This window comes from Balaenoptera musculus, chromosome 12 (assembly GCF_009873245.2).
Source record: "Balaenoptera musculus isolate JJ_BM4_2016_0621 chromosome 12, mBalMus1.pri.v3, whole genome shotgun sequence".
NCBI classification, from domain to species: domain Eukaryota; kingdom Metazoa; phylum Chordata; class Mammalia; order Artiodactyla; family Balaenopteridae; genus Balaenoptera; species Balaenoptera musculus.
In genome coordinates this window covers 33,597,867-33,617,121 of record NC_045796.1, presented here as the reverse complement: position 1 = coordinate 33,617,121, position 19,255 = coordinate 33,597,867, and the positions used below count along the sequence as shown (strand labels likewise).

The window sequence follows — 19,255 nt, the reverse complement described above, 5'->3', positions numbered from 1 at the left end:
ATATTGTGCAATTGTAAAGACTCATAATAACCTCCTTCAGAAAAGAGGAAGCACTTCCAAAACATTAACAGGGCAACCAGTTTTCTATAAATACCAGCTCTCTGTGTTTCACCAGCAACTTAAGAATTAGGATATTTGAGAGGCAAAGCAAATATATTTATTGTTTTTATTTTCCCTCACATACAAACAAATAAAAACTAATCTACCCAGAGATTTAAAATTCACTAGAAGAAAAGAAAATTACAGAAAAGGCATTTGGGAAAATGCAAGGGCATTTATATTTGAGACTATACACTTTAAAGTTTCTCCTCTTTTATAAGTGTAGACAGATGTTTTTCTCGGTTATTTAAATGCAGTACTTACTGTTCAATGTCAATGAACGCAGGTCATGAGTTCTAAGAAGGACTCAAATAAAATGGCATTTTCATGTTTATTTACCAAGATCTGCTACTTCTTCATTATCAAAAGCCTCTTGTGTCTCCCCACTCCCTGCCGTGAGTAGTAAATGTGGTGACAATTAGTTGACACATGCTTTAGGCAGTCATTTATCTAAATCATATTCACCCCTGTCTTTTATTTAAGTTGGGCACCCCTAAAATGCTTTAAGCACTTGATTCTGCTTTTATATTGTTAACTGTCTTCATTAAATGAAAATATTAATAAAACATTTTACCAACTGAGAAATTAATATATACTGTCAAAATCAGAAATAGAATACAGTGTGTTTTGAAAAATCCTAAAGAATAGAAATTTGCATAAGGAAAAAAAAAAAGAAAGGAAACAAGTTTAAATCTCCCACGTGTCTTCCCACTTTAAAAATTACACAGGAACAATAAATAGGAACAGTAAAAGAGTAGAAATGGCTTTTAACAAAAACAAAAATAGTCCATTATTATACTCATGAACGGATAGGGTTAAAAGTAATAATTCCAAGAGAAGATAATTTAGAAAAATGCATTTAATTATAAAAATTTTTTAAATAAAAAAGCAATGGCACAAATCACCACAAAGATATTTAAGTGATCATATCCACAGGCTGCTCTTGCAATTAAAATTTGCGACTGTTCTCATTAGCAGCATTTTCCCCTCCTAATTAGAGTGACATCAAGAGCTCCTGAGAATGTGCAATTTTTCCTAAAGTCCTAATAAAAGTATCATAAACACAGTTGTGCAACATTTATTTACATCACCTTTTATTTACTACACTCTAAACTCAAAAAATATTGAACATTTCTCTCTCACTTCATTCCTCTTATTTACAGTACAGAGGCTCATCTCTTTTCACAATATGGTTTGTGCATTAAAATCCCTGGGAATAGTCCTTTCTACCGCATTTTAATAAATCTGCTCTGATTATTTAAAATAAGGACACAAACAAAAGCTTGTTCATATGACTGTGTCATACCCAGGAGAATAACTCTTACTGTTGACTTATTTATGAGTAAAAAAAAAAAAAAAAAAAATCCCTCTTTCAGCAGAATACATTCTCAACAATTACTGGATCATACAATCATGCATATTTGTACTGTTAATATGACAACAGGTAAAGCCAGCTATGACTTTTTAAGTTTCATTTAGAAGAGTACAGCATACGTGAAGTGATCTGGCTTTCACTCTCTTGTTATCCATAATCCAGTTATTCCACATGGATATTTTTTATTTATTCTGAGTATGTAAGTCTTAAATGGTGCAGTAATAATTGGCAGTTTCTGACAGTTCTATTTTCTTGATAGTGGATACAGTTCTGTGCACATGTGTCAGATGAACTGAAAAAAAATGCAAATCACTTCATGTGATACAGCGGGAAGAAGTGGGATGCTGTTGCTTGAACAAATGATTCAAAGAGATAAATATTAACATTCAATAGAGACAGGAATACTGTTGAATTCAGTCTGGTTTAAGAGGTACTGTCTTTACAAATTGCCATACCTGGTATTTGTTACCTTTTTGGTTGAAAAGTAAACCCATTTGGGGGAAGGCAGATGTCAGGAGGAGAGAAAGGTGAAAAAGCATATATTACTGTATGTATTATTTTAGGAGAAAAAAAGAGAGGGAAGAGAGTATATTTTCACATTAAAAAAAAATGATGTCACTTCTGGACACATTCCACAGAGTGTATGAAAATAGCCTCCAAGCTAAATAAGCCCCTTTCTTCTCACTCCAGAGATGTTTTCTAATAATAATATGAATAATAATAATTAACATAATCTGGCAGCAGCACAAATCTATAACTTTTTAAAGCTTGAGTGTGTCACTATTCAAGAGTCAGGTACATTTGAATAATAAAAGTGTCCCACTGTTTCTTTTAATTACACTCTTGACCCAGCAAATATGACTAAGGGAGTCCTTGCGGTTATTTGCAGCGTAAGACTTCTATGATGGCTTTGACTTTATAACCCATTCAGCGTTGGGGTTGAGCTGATATAAGTCCTTCATGTAAGTGTCGTCATCGAGGCAGCGTTCCCCTAGTAAAGAGATGTTGCATCAGTTTAATACAGTGGGGAGATAGGGATGCAATTTTAACTTTAAGCCTAGTGGTTTAACTCTGAAGTCTTACGCTTCGAAATAGTTCTCATTTTTTCCTGTCTCCCATAATATTAGAAGGCTTGGCCAAATATTGGAAAAGTCGACTGAGTAGTTCTTCTCTAAATGTGCAGGTTTCAAATTAATTTAGGAAGTTGAAAATTCTGTGATGGGCTTTTAAATGGTTCCTTAAAAGCTTATTCACCTTTATTAAGAGTGGCAACAGTTTTGAATTGACCTAAGTAAGAAACCATGCTTAATTCCCAATATCTAATAGCAAAATGCAAAATCAAATATACTAATACTTAATCTTTTTTTTTCCTAACACTTAATCTTGATTAATAGAGTTAACAATACAGAGTTCTAGGGGAGTTGTGGTTTATTTAAATTTTTAGGAGTCTTCACATTCTTGTATTCAACTTTCAATGTTTACTAAAAATTTTAAGTCCTAGAAAAAATTTCTAAAAACTTATCTTAAAATATTTTCAATTACTATTTTGAATTAAACACCATTTCATTTATTTGTTGACAATTTCACTCTTACCTTTTTAAAGGTCAAAATAAGAGAAAAAGCTTATTTTGAATTTTAATAAGAAGATGAGTACAACCCATTGATAATTCCACGTGGGAAAATAAAATATGAGACATGGTCAAAACTAATCCATTTATCTTATTTCTATTTCATAAGCTAACAATATGTTTATGTATGCATATGTATCTTATTTAGTAGGCAATCAACAATGGCAAAAATAACTTCTGCTTTCACTAAATATATCTAGTACTGTACCATAATAAAAGTGTCATCTTGGTCTTAAATGAGCTCAATTACTTCCTTTATTAAGATGTGCCATCAGTGTATAAAAAAGAAAAAAGTTTTGAAAAACTGCATTAACCATTTTAGAAGTTATTCCTATTTTAGGGAAACTGCCTTTGGCTCAGGTTCCACATAGATGGGCATCTGTACAAAGAAGCTCTAAAGAGCCAGAACAAAAAGGTGAGACCACTAAAAAAAACCCCACAATATTCATCAACTATCTACAGTTTGCTATATTTTACTTCTAATTTCTTTTTCTCTCCCAAAGATATAAATAATAACCATTGGCAATGTCAAATCTGCATATGGAATGCAAGATTTAAAAAATGTGCTTACCGGGACTTCCCTGGTGGTGCAGTGGTTAAGAATCCACTTGCCAGTGCAGGGGACACAGGTTCAATCCCTGGTCCAGGAAGATACCACGTGCCGCAGAGCAACTAAGCCCGTGCACCACAGCTACTGAAGCCCGTGCGCTTTAGGGCCTGCATGCGGCAACTACTGAGCCCGCATGCTGCAACTACCGAAGCCCAGGCACCTAGAGCGCATGCTCCACAACAAGAGAAGCCACTGCAATGAGAAGCCGGCGCACCGCAACGAAGAGTAGCCCCTGCTCGCCGCAACTAGAGAAAGCCCGCGCACAGCAACGAAGACCCAATGCAGCCAAAAATAAATAAAATAATAAATAAATAGCAACAACAAAAAAGCGCTTACCAATATTTCCTCCAATTTCATACAAAAAAACTTCCCCATTCTTGAGAGTCTGGGCAACCCCACTACTAGGGATAAAACAAACTGATTAGTTGCATCATCAGACGGCTTGCAAGTAAATCACTTTAATGTCCTTGGGGAATTCTAGCTTACATGGAAAATTCATAACTTAGACATACAGTAATTATCTACACGTTTGTATTTTCCCATCTGTTAAATGTGCTGAATAGGTAATAAAAATGTCACGCCTGTAAATTAAAATAAACAAATGGAATTGTACATCTGAAGGTGAAATAATAAATCAGTATCTAAATTTGTAAAGTTAGAAAGAAAAGTAACAACATTTTAGCTGCCAATAAAATTATTAATATGGTCATCTATTTCGAATAGGGGCCAAAAAGGTCCTCATAAAACTCTAAGTAACATTTCCACCTTAGTTCTCACATTGTATTTATTCAATAGGTATTTATCACGGGTTTGCTGTGCTGACCGCTCTAATAGTCCACAAGATGAATATAAAGACTAGGACGTGGTTCATAAACCTCCCTGTGCCGACCGTCCAAATACGGGAGGTACACACACTCAAAACAGAAGCAAATACTCATTATGAAGACTTTACAAGCAGGATGCACGTACAGGTTTATACTCTTCAAAGAATAAACTCTCCAGAACATTAGGTTCAAACAATAAAAATGGGTACAATTCAGTGGTTTACAAAAATCTCTATATCTGGGAAACCTGCTAAAAATCAGATCCAGGGCTCTAGAAACTCTGATTTAATATGTCTCCACGAAGCCCGAGAATGTGGTTTTTAAATGCTCTCTAGTGGGACTCTGATACACAGAAAGATTTGTGAACCACTGACAGAAGACCCTGAGGACACACTCCCTGGAACTGAGAAGAGAAAACCAGGTCTTTTATCCAAACCGTTAGGAAAAAAAAAGTACGTAGAGGCTTTCCTAACCAACCATTTAATGGCTCATCTGGTTATCCAGCTCCATCTACTCTGCTGTCCACACACTGACTGCTCAGGGCTACGGCGTCCCCATGCTTAAGAGCCGCGCTGCTAAGCTGTATCCTGACCAAGAGGCAATTCACTTCGTGTTCAAACTGGCGTATGCTTACTCTTGAAAATAAATAATGTAATAATTATATTTTCATTTTTAATATAGTACATAACCCGATAAACTATGAGTATAAAAAGAGTCATTATTTCATGAAAACCAAGTGGAATGTTTTGGCAGACTAAAAAATAATTCTAGTCAGATATTGTTCTCAGATTGCTTCTTGAGTATCTATGTTCTTATTCCACTTTAAAGAAACCTGAACTGGATTTCCTGGTATACATGAGCTTTCACTTAATACTAATCAACAAATCCATAGAGAAAAGACAACAGTCATTATCAAAGACTGGTGAACGCATGGGGCATTTATTTTATGTCATTCATGTGTTCTTGGCTTCAGTAGAGAAAGAAGGGGAAGAAAAGGATGGAGGGAAGTAGGGTTTCCCACTGTCCCTATACAAGCGGAATGCAAATGGGAGGAGGGGAAAGTGGTGAAAGAAGATACATATAAACACTTACAGAGAATTTCACTTATTAGATGGCCCAGACAGATAATGCTATGTGCTTCACGGTCATTTTCCCAGTTAATTATCACAAGGCTATAATGTAGGCCCACTTTTACAATGAGGAATCTGAGACTTATAGAGATTATAAAAACTAGCCTAAGATGATTCAGGAAAAGCTGATATTTGGATCCAGATCATCTGCTTCCGGCATCCCCAAGCATAAGGGAAAGGGCTGAGGACTGGGGGGGAAAGGGCAAATGGACCAAGATGCTTATCAGACTGCCCTCTGGGTGGAGCAGGATGGCAAGAAGCGGGGAGGTAGAAGAAGGGATTCCACTTAAGGGGGTAGCAAAGCACCACAAGCAGAAAATCCAAATATGCAAATGGCAATTGTCACAAAACTGGTGCTTTCTTATAAGAATATGCCTACTATTATCCTACTCTACCCTAAATATTGAAGTCAGAGTGGAATATATCATACAACTTCAGAGTCACACCTTGTATCATCTATAAGTAGAGGAACACAAGTACAGATTAAATTGAGCACTTGGGTCCTGCAAGTAAACGCTGTGTAAATTAAACCATGTCTAGCCTGGAAGAGCTGCTTATATCTGAAGTCTGGCCAGATCTTCAAGTACACCCTTTGGGAGAGGGTGGGAAGTCATCCCCGGTGGGAAGAATGGCATCTACTTGGTCACCACAGGGAGTAGAGAGGAAGTGGACTGACTCCCTTGAAGTGGAGAGAACTTTTAGGGAGCAAAGCCATCCAAGAAATTCCAACTGCTCCCAGAACTTGATCCCCCAAAATTCCAACTGGCCCAGGACTTTAATCCCCCCAAAATCCATCTAGTCCCAGACTCTGCACCAATAGCCCCCAGATTCATGATAGCCTCTAGGCACTCGAGCCAGTATGGAGAGGGGTTAAAGGACCTCCTTGGGGGACAGAAGCCACAAATTTAGAACTCAGCTCTACTCCACCACCTATGTAACACATGACCTTGCAAAGTCTTGGTTTTCTTATCAGTATAACAGAAGTAAGATAATACTTCCTTCAGAGCATGGTTGAGAGGGAAGTTTATGCTGGCCTACTGAAAGCCCAGAATTAGCAATAAGACACTCTTTTATTTCATCACCATCTGTTAACTGCATGGGCTCATCTCTTCTCCCAATTTACAAACCCTGAGGGAAGACAGTTTAAAATATTTTTTATAACCCTTCCAACATCTAGCAGAGAGCCGTAGACAGAGCAGACACGTATTAAATACACGTAGTTCTCTATTAAAATTGGAGAAGTTCTGGCAGAAAAGTTGAATGTTAGACTGAGGAGATGAAATTCTATGGGAGACAGAGTATACAGAAGCTAAGAGGCCAACGTCCCTGATGTCCCTGTCTTTAAAAGAAAAAAAAACATTAGATTTGTTTCTTTCAATGAGTGGAAATGAGGGGGGAAGCATTAAAATATAATTTTAGCTAAAAATAAGAATTTGAACACTGAAATGCCTATACCCTGTTCGAACCCCTAAAATTCAAGAAAAGATATCGCAGAATGTCTCTGAAAGTGTACATGGGAGGGATGCCAATGGCCTTCAAAGGACTCCTCCTGCCCCACCAGCTGCACACAGAGGGGCAGGCTTGGTCGTTCCTACTGAGGATAGTGTGCTTTGTCCTGGTGGCTTCAGAGCTCCAGGGACCGGTTGTCCCCTCTCGATTCTTCATACCTTCTGTTTTAAAATTTAAGCATTTCTTTGTATTCATTATATTTCCTAGAAGAAGTTGTACCTTTTGTTTTTTTTAATCCCACTGTATCCTAATTAGTGATTTTCCTAACAGCCTACACACACTAATTAACCTCCAATCACCATATTCTGGAGAGAATATTGAGTGGCGTCATGTACCAAGCCCACAGCAGGCACAGTGAAGGAGTGCGCAGACCTCTTGCTTGAAATAGGCTCCGCTTGAACACAAACTACACCCGATGAACTCAACTCATTCCAACAGTCTAATTGTTAAGTCTGCTTTTGTTTTCTGCCGGGAAGACAACATTTTTAAGCCCTCACACCAGCCATAGTTTAAAAAAAAAAAAGAGGGGAGGGAAAGAGAGAGCAAGTGAATTATACAATGTAATAATTAAAACAAAACAGGCCTCTACCTTTCTTGGCTGAGAAACCTGGCAAGTACATCACTGGCTCTGAGTTCTTCAGTTAGCTGTATTGCCATGGAAACTTTCGAAAGATGGGGAGCTTGCACTCGAATCACTCCCTGAGGAACGTCAGCCTGCAAAGCAATAATGACACTGGAACAAAGCTGGCAGCAGCTGGAACATGTAACTCTGTACAATGCATTATACGGTAAGTGTGCTTAACTACTACGCATTTTACTTCACTACATAAAAACCTTAACTACTATATAATGTAATTTGCTAAATTACATCAAACCTCAAATATCCTCTTAATGGTGATAGGGGAACTTCATAATGCCTGTGCAGTAATGCTTAATTATTTTTAAAGATGTAAAGAATGACAGCAATAACCATTACTGCCATATTAAGTGCTGATTTCTGAGTGTTATCTACTAGAGGGTGCTTCTTCATGTAGCAATTTATGAAATTGAATCAGAAAGAAGTTACTTTGCATGCTATTGCAATGTATGCGTTTTAAAAAATATTTCTGCACATTCACAAAATTTCACAAAAATTTTTGTCCCTGAGAGTATTAAAATAAATGAAACACACTTTTCTAATACACTTTTATTATGTCTGCTCCTCACTTGGCTGATGAGCACACACTGTGACCGCATGCTTTGACCGTGACATGACCCATTCTAAATCCTTTGCCCACAGACGTTAAGAACATTTTACGTATTTGGAAGGTTATCAGAGAAAGATTTTGAGGATTGTAATATCAAAATATCAACTATGGCATTCAAAATATTAGGCTTAATTAACTCCTAACGGTTCTGCTAAAATAAATACTAATTTATTATTTATAACCATATGTTCTTGAACAGATCTTAGACCAAACAGCATGCACAAATTATGTTTAAACATAATGCTTTAAACACTACAAACACCCTGTTTAATTCAACCAAAATTTACTAAGCATCTACTGAGTACCAGGCATTGTGCTAAGTCTACTTACCTAGTAAATAAATAAGACACAAGTCCTTTGCTGCACAATATTATTTTTGTGCTCATATTATCATTTTTAAATGTATATGGTCTTGAATTTTTTTTTTTAAACCAAGTATAAATATACCACAGATGGAATTAACATGATTCTTTTCAACGTTTAACAAAAATAAGATGATTTTTAGATCGGGCTGCATAAAAACGCAGGTGCCCCCAAAAGATATAAGACTGCTTTTCAGTAACATCTGAGATGTAGTGCGGGAAGAAGAAAGAAAAGCGATACTGCATAGGACTATCAAGGGAGAAAAGGACTGCATACGACAATGGCTTCGTTCCCTGAAGGCTACAAACACATGCTCAACCTGTAGACACAGCCTGCGCCCTCACCTGACCACTCGGTGAAGCCCCAAAGGGTGCACTCACTCCAAGCCAGACAAAGACAAAGCACGTGGTGCTGCCCGCTCACCATCCTGCTAGACTAGAGGAGGGACTGCATTCCTAGCAGCCTTGTATGACTCCTCTCCCTGGGGATACTGAGCTCAATCCAATCCCTAAAGGACGTCCTGATCCCAAGCTGTGCCCAGACCCCTCAACTCCTGCTCCATCTCTCCCATCCAGCCTGGACCCTTGGCTTGGTTTGTTGACTTCCAATTTCTGGGGCTTGTAGTTTGGCCTGATACCTTATCTAGTCTCTGACCTCCACCTCGCCTCTAGTTTACAGGTCTAATTTGCCTTTTTCCTTGATTCTAAGACAGATTTTATTTTCATTTGTAACATTTTGAAAAATGAGCTACTTCTTACAATGGATGGGGCATTTCATGTGGTAGTGTTGTTACCTTTTTCCAAAGCAGTTATTCAATCAATGAAGTATCTTATAACTCAGGGATTACGCTACATGCACTTCTCCCTTGGGGTTCATCTCTAGCTTATATCCTGCTGTGGCCATTCTGCCTGCTGTCCTGGCCTCAACTGTTTCCTCATAGGAGGTGAAAAACAATAAGCTGGGCCTGACAACTCGAATGTTGGAGCGAAAACTGTAATAGCAACAGTTGAAGCACTGAGTCTGTGTTCACAAAATCCAATCCACCTTGTCTACTCAGGGAAACAAGTATCGGTATTTTGGATTCTGTTAGTCTATTGTTATTATTATACTATAGGAGGGTCCTAAACAGCAGGTTGGGGTTTGCAGATCGACATCTACTTTATGCTGATTTAAAAGTTAGGAAATCTGCTCAAGTCATAGTGCCAAATATCCTTACATAGAGGCTTTCTTTGGTGAAAGTAATAGCAGCAAAAACTGTTTCCATAATTACATCTTATACAACCCTAGAATATCAAAAAAGGCAGGCAAACGTATGCTGACATTTAAAGTGAAGTAAGTTGATATGATTAAGTTTTTATATATAGAAGGTCTACAATAAATGAGTTATACAAGCAAAATGATCCAGAAAAATAATATGTTGCCATAAAGAGTTCAGGAATATAGCAACCTTCCTCTGCTCCCTGCCTCCCCCACTATTCCTTGTGGCATATTCCATTCTTTGGATAAAAAAGGACAGTCAAAATTCACTACAAACACCATGCTTTCCTATCTTTACGTATGTTCTACTCCCCTTCTGAAATATCCCCTGCTACCTATCCATTTTTCAAGGCCCAGCTCACACACCTCAAACCGCATGAAACACTCCGTGGAGGGTTTCTGACTCCATAGAATCAAGAGGAATTTCCTCTTTCCACTGAATCCCTTTTATGATGGAGATCCTAATATATGACACCTGTATTCTAGGTACATGCCACATATCTGAGTCACATCTGTAGCCATCTATCAATGTTTACTGATTACACGAGTCACTCAAAAATATTTCTCACTGGGGACTTCCCTGGTGGTCCAGTGGTTAAGACTCTGCACTCCCAATGCAGGGGGCACGGGTTCAATCCCAGGTTGGGGAACTAGATCCCGCGTGCTGCACGGCGCGGCAAAAAAAAAAAAAAAAAAAAAAAAAAAAAAATATATATATATATATATATATATATATATATAATTTCTCTCTAAAAATGGTATGCTAATAAAAGTAAAATTTCTCCAGAATAAAATAAACTATACCAATGAGTATTTTCCTTAATAGCAGAAAACAGTCTTAGGAATACTGTCTGAAAGAAACAAGTTAAGTTGCTTCTATCTACCACATGGTACTACTACTCCCCTTGCTACTGGGAAAAGACAGGGAGGGAAAGAGAATAGAAGAAAGGAATTAAAGATGCTACAAGGGATAATTCAGTCATTTGGTCCTGCAGAGAGTAACCAACATTAGCATGCACCTGCTTGGGGATGCAGCCACTTTTCCCCCAAGGCATCTCATGAACAACTAAAGACCCCTAACAATATGACCATGGCCTATACTTTCTAAACGAGGTCAGGGATCATACTTTGGAGAGTATGGCCATGCTTTCTTGTAAAACACAACATTGAAATCAGGGTGGTGTCAGGGGATGTACCCGATAGCACCACATCTGACACAGGAATCCGTAGTCTCTCTGATTGTTAGTTTAGAAGGAAGAGGCCCAGGTACCAGCTTCTGAGGGCACTTGAGAGTTCTCATGCGTATGTGAAAAGTCAGGTAATTGTTGTATTTTGGCTTTTGCCAGCATATGGGGAGTGGCGTGTGTACAGGATTTTTATGGCTATGAAATTAAACATTTCCCACACCCTTCCCCTCAGTGCATGTGTATGTGTTTGTGTGTGTGTGTGTGAGATAGTAACAATTCTCAGAGTGTTTATTTCTGTGGTAATACATCCCATCTAAATTCTCACAACAATAAAAAGATTAACAGCCTGACTCAACTTGAATCTACCCTGCCCTTTGCTGTTGGAGGAGAAATTAGTTTAACTGGTAACGTGTAATGGTTAAAGATGAAGTGTTTAAAAGTTGTTTCTGGGGGCTTCCCAGGTGGCGCAGTGGTTGAGAATCTGCCTGCCAATGCAGGGGACACGGGTTTGAGCCCTGGTCTGGGAGGATCCCACATGCCGCAGAGCAACTGGGCCCGTGAGCCACAACTACTGAGCCTGCGCGTCTGGAGCCTGTGCTCCGCAACAAGAGAGGCCGCGACAGTGAGAGGCCCGCGCACCGCGATGAAGAGTGGCCCCCGCTTGCCGCAACTAGAGAAAGCCCTCGCACAGAAACGAAGACCCAACACAGCCATAAATAAATAAGTAAATAAATAAATAAATAAAAATTTAAAGTTGTTTCTGGAAAGTTTTCCCTGGATTTCTTGACAAGGGTGGCCAAATGATATTTACTAAAGATGATAAACAATAAATGATGTCAAAGCTCTCATTTAAATAGTGTATGACAACTACTATTAAGCCCCAGGATCATGGTGTATCAAATACTAAAGCTATTAGTATGCTAATTACACTGAGCTGCCAAGCTTTGAATAGACACAACATGCCTGATCATTAAGCCAAACCGTCTGTTCTTAGCTTGAGCCATAAAAATAACTAAGTCTGTGAGTAGTATAGTCTTTGTAACCTTCCTATTTCACTTTTTTTTTTTTTTTTTTTTTTTTTTTGCCTTAACAGCTGTGACTCTGTCCCTTACTTTTAAATTTCTTTGGTGTGCTTGTGAGCTGAAGTTTTATGGTGTACAGCAGGACTGGAGAAGAGCAGTATTTGACTAACATGCCATTAAAAATTAGTCACAAAGGATCTTACAACTTACAAAATGTTAATTTCTTATGCATGCAAAGACTGTTAAAATAGAGAAAATGATCTCATACGGCCCTCACATGTTTTACACATTGAACTAAAGTATATTTTTAAAAATAGGATTTTAGTTCTTACTATCTGGTAAAATAAACAATGATTTTAGTATTTTCTCAAAAGGTGTAGATAAATACTGTGTTGCTCATATTTTTACACTCTAGAGATCATAAATTTAATGTCAGACCCTTAGGAGAAATGTTAATTTCTTCTTTTAAATTAAAAGCTAATTTAAATGTAAAGCTGACATTTTTAATACTACAAAAAAACCTTTTATCTTCAAAAGGGCAAATTGGACATATAACTTTCTCAAATAAAGGCCAGATATAACACACATTTTAGAAAATTTAACAAGGACATTTTAGCAGGGTATCTTAAACTAAAATGGCATATTCATCACTTGGAGGTGGAGATACAGAAGTCGTTCTCTGTTGTCTTGAACTGTCTGTTCTGATTATAACTGGGCTTTTGTTATCCAAATGCATAAACTTTTATCCAACTTACAGATTCAGAGAATTTTAAAGAAGGGCCTGAAGTAACTTCTATAATTAATAATCACTTAATTGACAATGAAATAAGTTCTGATATTTTTCTCTTTTAATATGGTATTTTTTAAGTACTATAAAAAAAATCAGAGAATGTCTGAAAAAGAAACAAGATTTTGTGCTTGATATTGTAATTTGATTTTCCACATGGGTCTCCAAGTAGATCCAGACACTGTTTCCAGACCTAAAGCAGATGCTTGAAACTGTACCTGCGACAATGCTCTCTCTGGGTCAGAGCTGTTAAGTGAAACCAGAGATGGAATTCTAAACAGAGCTGTGACTAGACACACAACCTCGGCCACAAACGACCCAGAGTCTACACCGCACTGCTGCCAACTCCAGGATTCTTCTGGAGAACGGCAGAAGATGAGAGAAACAGATTTCTTTTCCATGTTCAAAACACTAAAAATGTTACCAGATCATTTTGGAACTTTTAGCGAGTCATGTAAGCTCTCTAAAGCTCAAGCTCTCAACTGTTAATTAAGGGTGTGACCAGCAGATCATCCTGAGTTAACACTGAAGCCCACCTTAGGAAGAGAGAACTTTTGTTCCCTCTACAATGAGGGCAGATGTGGTGAGCAGCTTGGCTTATTTCACAGAATCTCACAGAGCCCCACTTTGTGTTCATGCTCTCTCATAAATGTACAGCTTCCTTTTACTTTCAGAGGTAAGCTTAAATGACAGAAGAAAAATCACACAGATCTAAGTCCACAATGGACTTGAAACCTGCATGATTCAGCAATTCATAACCAGATGCTCATCAAAGCTGCCCTAGATCCTTTTTAGACAGAGATGCAGTCTGAGGTAATTACGGGTGAAATGATGAAAGGTCTGTGATTTCCTTAAAAATACTAAAAGGAAAAAAGGTGTGGAAGACAAGATAGAACAGGATTAAAAAAATATGTGTGATTGTTGGTGATGGGTTTATGGAGGTTCATATACTATTCTATCTTTGTGTATGTTAGAAAAATTCCATAATAAAATTAAATATGTGTGCACACAAACACATATACAGCAAATGGGGGAAAAATTACCCTGACAGAAAAATTACCCTGACAGTACCCTGCATACACATGTGCAGGTACTGCTCTGGGAGATTCTGATTCAGTGGGTCTGGGAAGCAGCCCAGGCATGGTTTTTTGCTTTTTGTTTTTTGAAATAATACCACAGAAGCCCCTATTGTATACTTCTGGTTAAACACCATTAATCTGGTCTTACTCTCATTTTATAGAAGAAACTGAGATCCAGAGAGAGAAAATGATTTGCCATTAATGTCTCATTAATGGCAAAGCTAGGGCTATATCAAGCCAAATGACTCCTGGTGTTTGATGTCGTGTGTGTGTGTGTGTTTTGTGTGTGTGTGTGTGTGTGTGTGTGTGTGTGTGTGAGATATCATTCCCAACTACAAGTTGAAGGCTATCAGAAAATGGTTATTTTCAAATAGTCTACAATTATGTTATTTTTCACCAAGTGTTTCCTCTTGCTGTAATTAATAGATAAGTCTCATTAGTACTTAAGAAATTCACATTTGTACCAAACAATTAATATGCTGCAGTCATTATAAACATTGGTCTTGTTAAGTAGATTGAGTGTGTCCCTTACAACCTGATTCAAACTATTAATTTACCTAGTCAAGCATGTCTTAATAACATGAATGCCCAATTATATATAGTTAGCATTAATAGCATACAGAGTGCTTTAAAAAAATATTACCTTGATGAATTCTCATGATCTATAATCTCTTGTCTTTCACATTTCAATCCCTAGAAACCATGGTTTCTTCCATCAACAGTCACAGACAATGCTTTGGAGAAAGTCACAACTAACCTTTCAAATGCAAAATCTAGAGGACCTCTTATCCAAGGCTAACCTTACTCAACCTCTCTGTAGCATTTGGTACTACTGACCAAGCTCCATTACTTTACTCTTCTCCCGGGGGGCTAAGACACTACAATCTTCAACTTTCTCTTACTTCCTATTATTTCTTGGCCTCTTCTACCAGTTCCATTTCCATGGCCCACTACTTAAATATTGGTGTTTTTGCCCTTTTGATTTCTTACCCCATATATCCACTTGTGTAACAGGAACCAGTCTGTGCCTTCAACTACAATCTCTATGTTGGTCCCAAATGCACACCTCCAGCTCTGGCCACCCTCTGAGCTTCAGGCCCACGTAGCCAACTTTCACAAAGGCATGTCAACCCCAAATGCCAAAAACTGACTACCTCATCAAAGTCTGTTCCTTTTGTTGGATGTTTTATCTTGATGATAAAATCACCCAAGGTAAAATCAGCAAGTCATTCTAGATTCCTTCTTCTTGCACATTCCTTACATCTAATCAGTTTCACCATCTCACTGATATGGGTCTTACTGGCTCACATTCAACACTTCTTTCCATTCCCATTGCTGGGCCTTAGCTCAACAAAGAACTGTTTTTAAAGCTATATATTAAACATATCTAATAATGGCAGTAATACATGTTCAATTTTATTACTATACATAAGCCCAGGATTTGGGGGTGGAGTTTTTCTGTGCTCTATGGGGAAAGAGAGGATAACAGTAGAGAGACCTGGATTTAAAGTCACATACACTTGGTTTCAAATTCCAGCTCCACCACTTCCTATCTAGATAACCTTAAGTAAGTTACTTAACATTGCTGAGCCTCACTTTCCTGATCTGTAAAAAAAAAATGAGACTATTTTAATAATAAACTCCAACTAAACTACTATGAATATTAAATAAAATGTTGGTAAAATGTTTAGCAGCATACCTGACCTCTGGTGAGCATTCAAAATAACGATAATTATTACCCCTTACAAATACAGCAATGAACTATTCACTGATTTGTAACTTCTTCTTTCAACATATTACAAATATATTCCAATGCCAATATATACACTTGTCCATTTTCATGGTATTTCATTACATAGGTATGCCATAACATATTTAACTAACCACCTCTATCCTTTTGGATTATTTCTAATTTTGGTCAGTATACAGAAAATGGCAATGAGCTTAAGCATAACTATTTGCATGCCCATCTGATTATCCCCTCTGAAGGAATTTCTAAGTCCAATGAGGAGCATGGTTTTCAAGATTTTGCCACATGCCAACTGCTCTCCAGAGGGATTCTACCAATTTATATATTCCCATCAACAATGAAATTAGCTGGCGTCTCCTACCAAACCTCCTCTCTCACACTCCTCCAATGTATCCCTCACCTGCCATCATAACAGCTGTTCCAAAATGCAAATATAATCATGTAACTGCTGGGGTCACAGCTTTCAGCAGTTCCCTGCCACATACAGAATAGAAGCCTGGCTCTCCACTGAGCCCCATTCCCGCCTTCCTTCTGCCCCTGACCCTCCATGTACCTCACTGGCCAGGATGACCGAATTTTCCCTCCAAACACCCTCAGTCCTCCCCACTTAGATATCCAACACACACGTCACACTCAACAGGCCCTAGGTTGAAATTATGATCTTCCCTATCTAAGTGTCAATTCCACACATCAAAGAGTTGTTTAACAAATAAAAAACATGCCAGTTTCATTCAAATGATTTGTCGGGAGAGTCAAGAAACACAAACCAACAAGAAAAATGTGGGGACAGTGTGGGAGGGGATAGTTTATCGAAACGTAGATGGCTCATGTTCCACCCAAACAGAAGAGCTGCTACTTGGATCCAGGCAATTGTTACCCCACAGGAAACAGGTCCCCTACGGCAAGGGGACATGAGGACGCTCCCACCTCCAAACTGTCAAGTCAAGATGGAAGTCCAGACTTTCATGCTAAATCTTTTCGAGTTAACATTCTGGCAACTGATGGAAGCCTATGTAGAAAACTGATTAGTTGGTGACTCACCACATAACCATAGTATTTGACATTATCTTCTACTTTCTTTGTTGTTCTGTAATTGTTTCCTGGGTATATTTTTTCTCCCTAAGAAAATGATAGCAGCTTGGAAAAAACCTCTGGCAACTGATGAAACTTTTTCAACCGAAATGACGAGCTACATGACCTCCACTGTGGGCCAGCATCACCGATGGTGACCACTCTACAGGAAGCTCCTCTGCTAGGGAGACTTAACACCTGACATGTGTTTCTCACACCTCCGCTCCACTCTCTGGTGAAGCCCCTCTGATGCCCACTTCCTGTCTGATAGCCCAGGGTCCCCAGGTCAGGCTCCATCACACACCTCTAGCACTTCTGAGCTCAACCCTCCTACATCCCTCTCTGGCTGCAGGGGAGCAGCAGCCCCATCTCCTCTGAAGACCTAACAGGAAGTGGGGCTTCAGCACCAAGGAGGCTCTTACTAGTATTTTGTCAGAATAATCGCTGAATTTCTCAGCAGGGAACACCAAAACTCGGAGATTAAGTGACACCTAATACATGATGAAACTGAGAGTTAAATCCAGGCTTAAATCCCAAGCCTTAAACTGACAATACAGCTTCTAACTAGTCCAGACATAATTCTCAGACCAGCTCTCCTCTATTTAACCCAAAGTACAAACTAAAGAAATCCAAGTTAATGCTATTTTTCTATAAATGACAAAATTATTTAAACGTTCCATCTCCAAAAAAAGTAACATTTAAATTTTTGTCTAAGGACTTATTATTAAAAAGGTACAGCACAAATTTTGTTTTCTTAGATACACACTGTTCCTCAGAATATCACATTATAACGGTCTTATTAAATAGACAAGGATATAAAGTCACCTAAGTTAATGTGAATAATCAGGGCTACAAAAGAGAAGAGGTTCACGTATTCATAATGTCTTTAGAGGTAATAGAACCTTCTCAGTTAAACAAGAATGATATCTCAAAAATCCTTTCTAACCTGTATAGCATTTCTCAAAAAATATAAACACTATGTACAATTCCCACTTATTAAATTTTATGCTTTTAAAGATACTTTGAAATTGACCAAAAAAAGTTTAATGCTAGGAAAATGCTATTTTGTAAGAGTGAGAGCTATAAATAAATAAAGGAGAAAAAAATTTTGTGTGTGATTACTGGATCCCTAAGTAGGCCAAAGCAGAAAAATCAAAGGCTGATAATTGCATTTCCACATTATTCCACAAGATGTCAGCATGTAACTGAGGAACCTCTATGGTGGTGATGGTGGTGGAGGGGTGTCTTCACCATAAATAGAACAATAGAAACCCTTGCATTTCATGATCTTAAGTTAGAGCTTTGGTAACTCACTTCTTCTGAATGTGTTTTCATGTATATTTCATTATTTTAAACCCAGTTCTTACTATACTCTTACAGAAGTTTATGAATACTAAGAGTTAAATATCCCTTTTTTGAAATATTTTAATTTTCTGCATTCCAACGTAACGTTCTCCAAATTCTTAAGTTCCAATTAAGACACTTTAAGGACTTACTGAAGTCTAGGAAAGATCTCAGGCACTACACCAATATTGACCTATTTGTTTATCTGGGTTAGTTTTTTTCCCCATTTTACAGATGAGAAAATTGAAGGAAAAAAGGTCAATGGTTCACACACGGGACTCTTTAATTACTAAACATTACACATTTAGTGGGCAACTGGAATCTCCACAGAGTCCTCTGTGTGTTTATGTGTGGGTGGGTGTGTGCTGAGACATTCCTGTCTTGTTATCTTCCTTTGTTCCTTAACAACAGCTCACATGCTGAGTCACCAAGACCTGTGCAACTATCTGTATTGATCATCAGTACTGATAGGAGCAGAGGTACCATTATTGATGCCTTTAACTTATATATAGTACCAGAGCCTACTAAGTGTGTAGAAATTCATCCTACAAAAACATTCAAATCTCTTTGTTGTATATAAGATATTAAAAACAGTACTGCAATCTGTATAAAAACATATATCTTCAAGTTTTTCTTACATCATTTGCACTCTTATCTTGCTTTTCATATTTTTCCCGGTCATAAGCCATTTTCTTCAGCAATTTCTTCATGGCTTTTTTATCTTTTCTATGATTTTCAGTGTTTTGTTTCCTCACTTGGTTGACAATAAACTTGGGAATCTATGGAGAAATGAAATTAAGTTTGGGGAGGAAAAAGAAGTAGTACCATTTTAAACTATAGAAATAATTATCTTTATTTCTTATATTTGGAGAGAAGTAAAGGCTCTGTCTATTTGATAAGAATATGCCATTCATTAAATCTGTGGGAAAAAAACTCATCATATTACCTACCATGTGTACAGAGTATCCAGGTG

General features: G+C 37.8%; 1 protein-coding gene across 2 annotated transcripts in view; it reads right to left on the bottom strand.

Moving 5' to 3' along the window:
• Positions 1-940: 940 nt before the first annotated feature.
• ARHGAP18 (Rho GTPase activating protein 18) overlaps positions 941-19,255 on the bottom strand; it is a 126,464-nt gene continuing 108,149 nt past the window's right edge. The window contains exons 12-15 of one of the 2 annotated variants that reach the window (XM_036871999.1): positions 18,921-19,061; positions 7,765-7,889; positions 4,049-4,113; positions 941-2,465 (exon numbers count right to left, since the gene is read on the bottom strand). In XM_036871999.1, coding sequence (XP_036727894.1) covers positions 2,374-2,465; positions 4,049-4,113; positions 7,765-7,889; positions 18,921-19,061 — 423 coding nt within the window. In that variant the 3' untranslated portion in view covers positions 941-2,373. The remainder of the gene's footprint in view (positions 2,466-4,048; positions 4,114-7,764; positions 7,890-18,920; positions 19,062-19,255) is intronic. The other variant, XM_036872000.1, reaches the window with a different exon arrangement.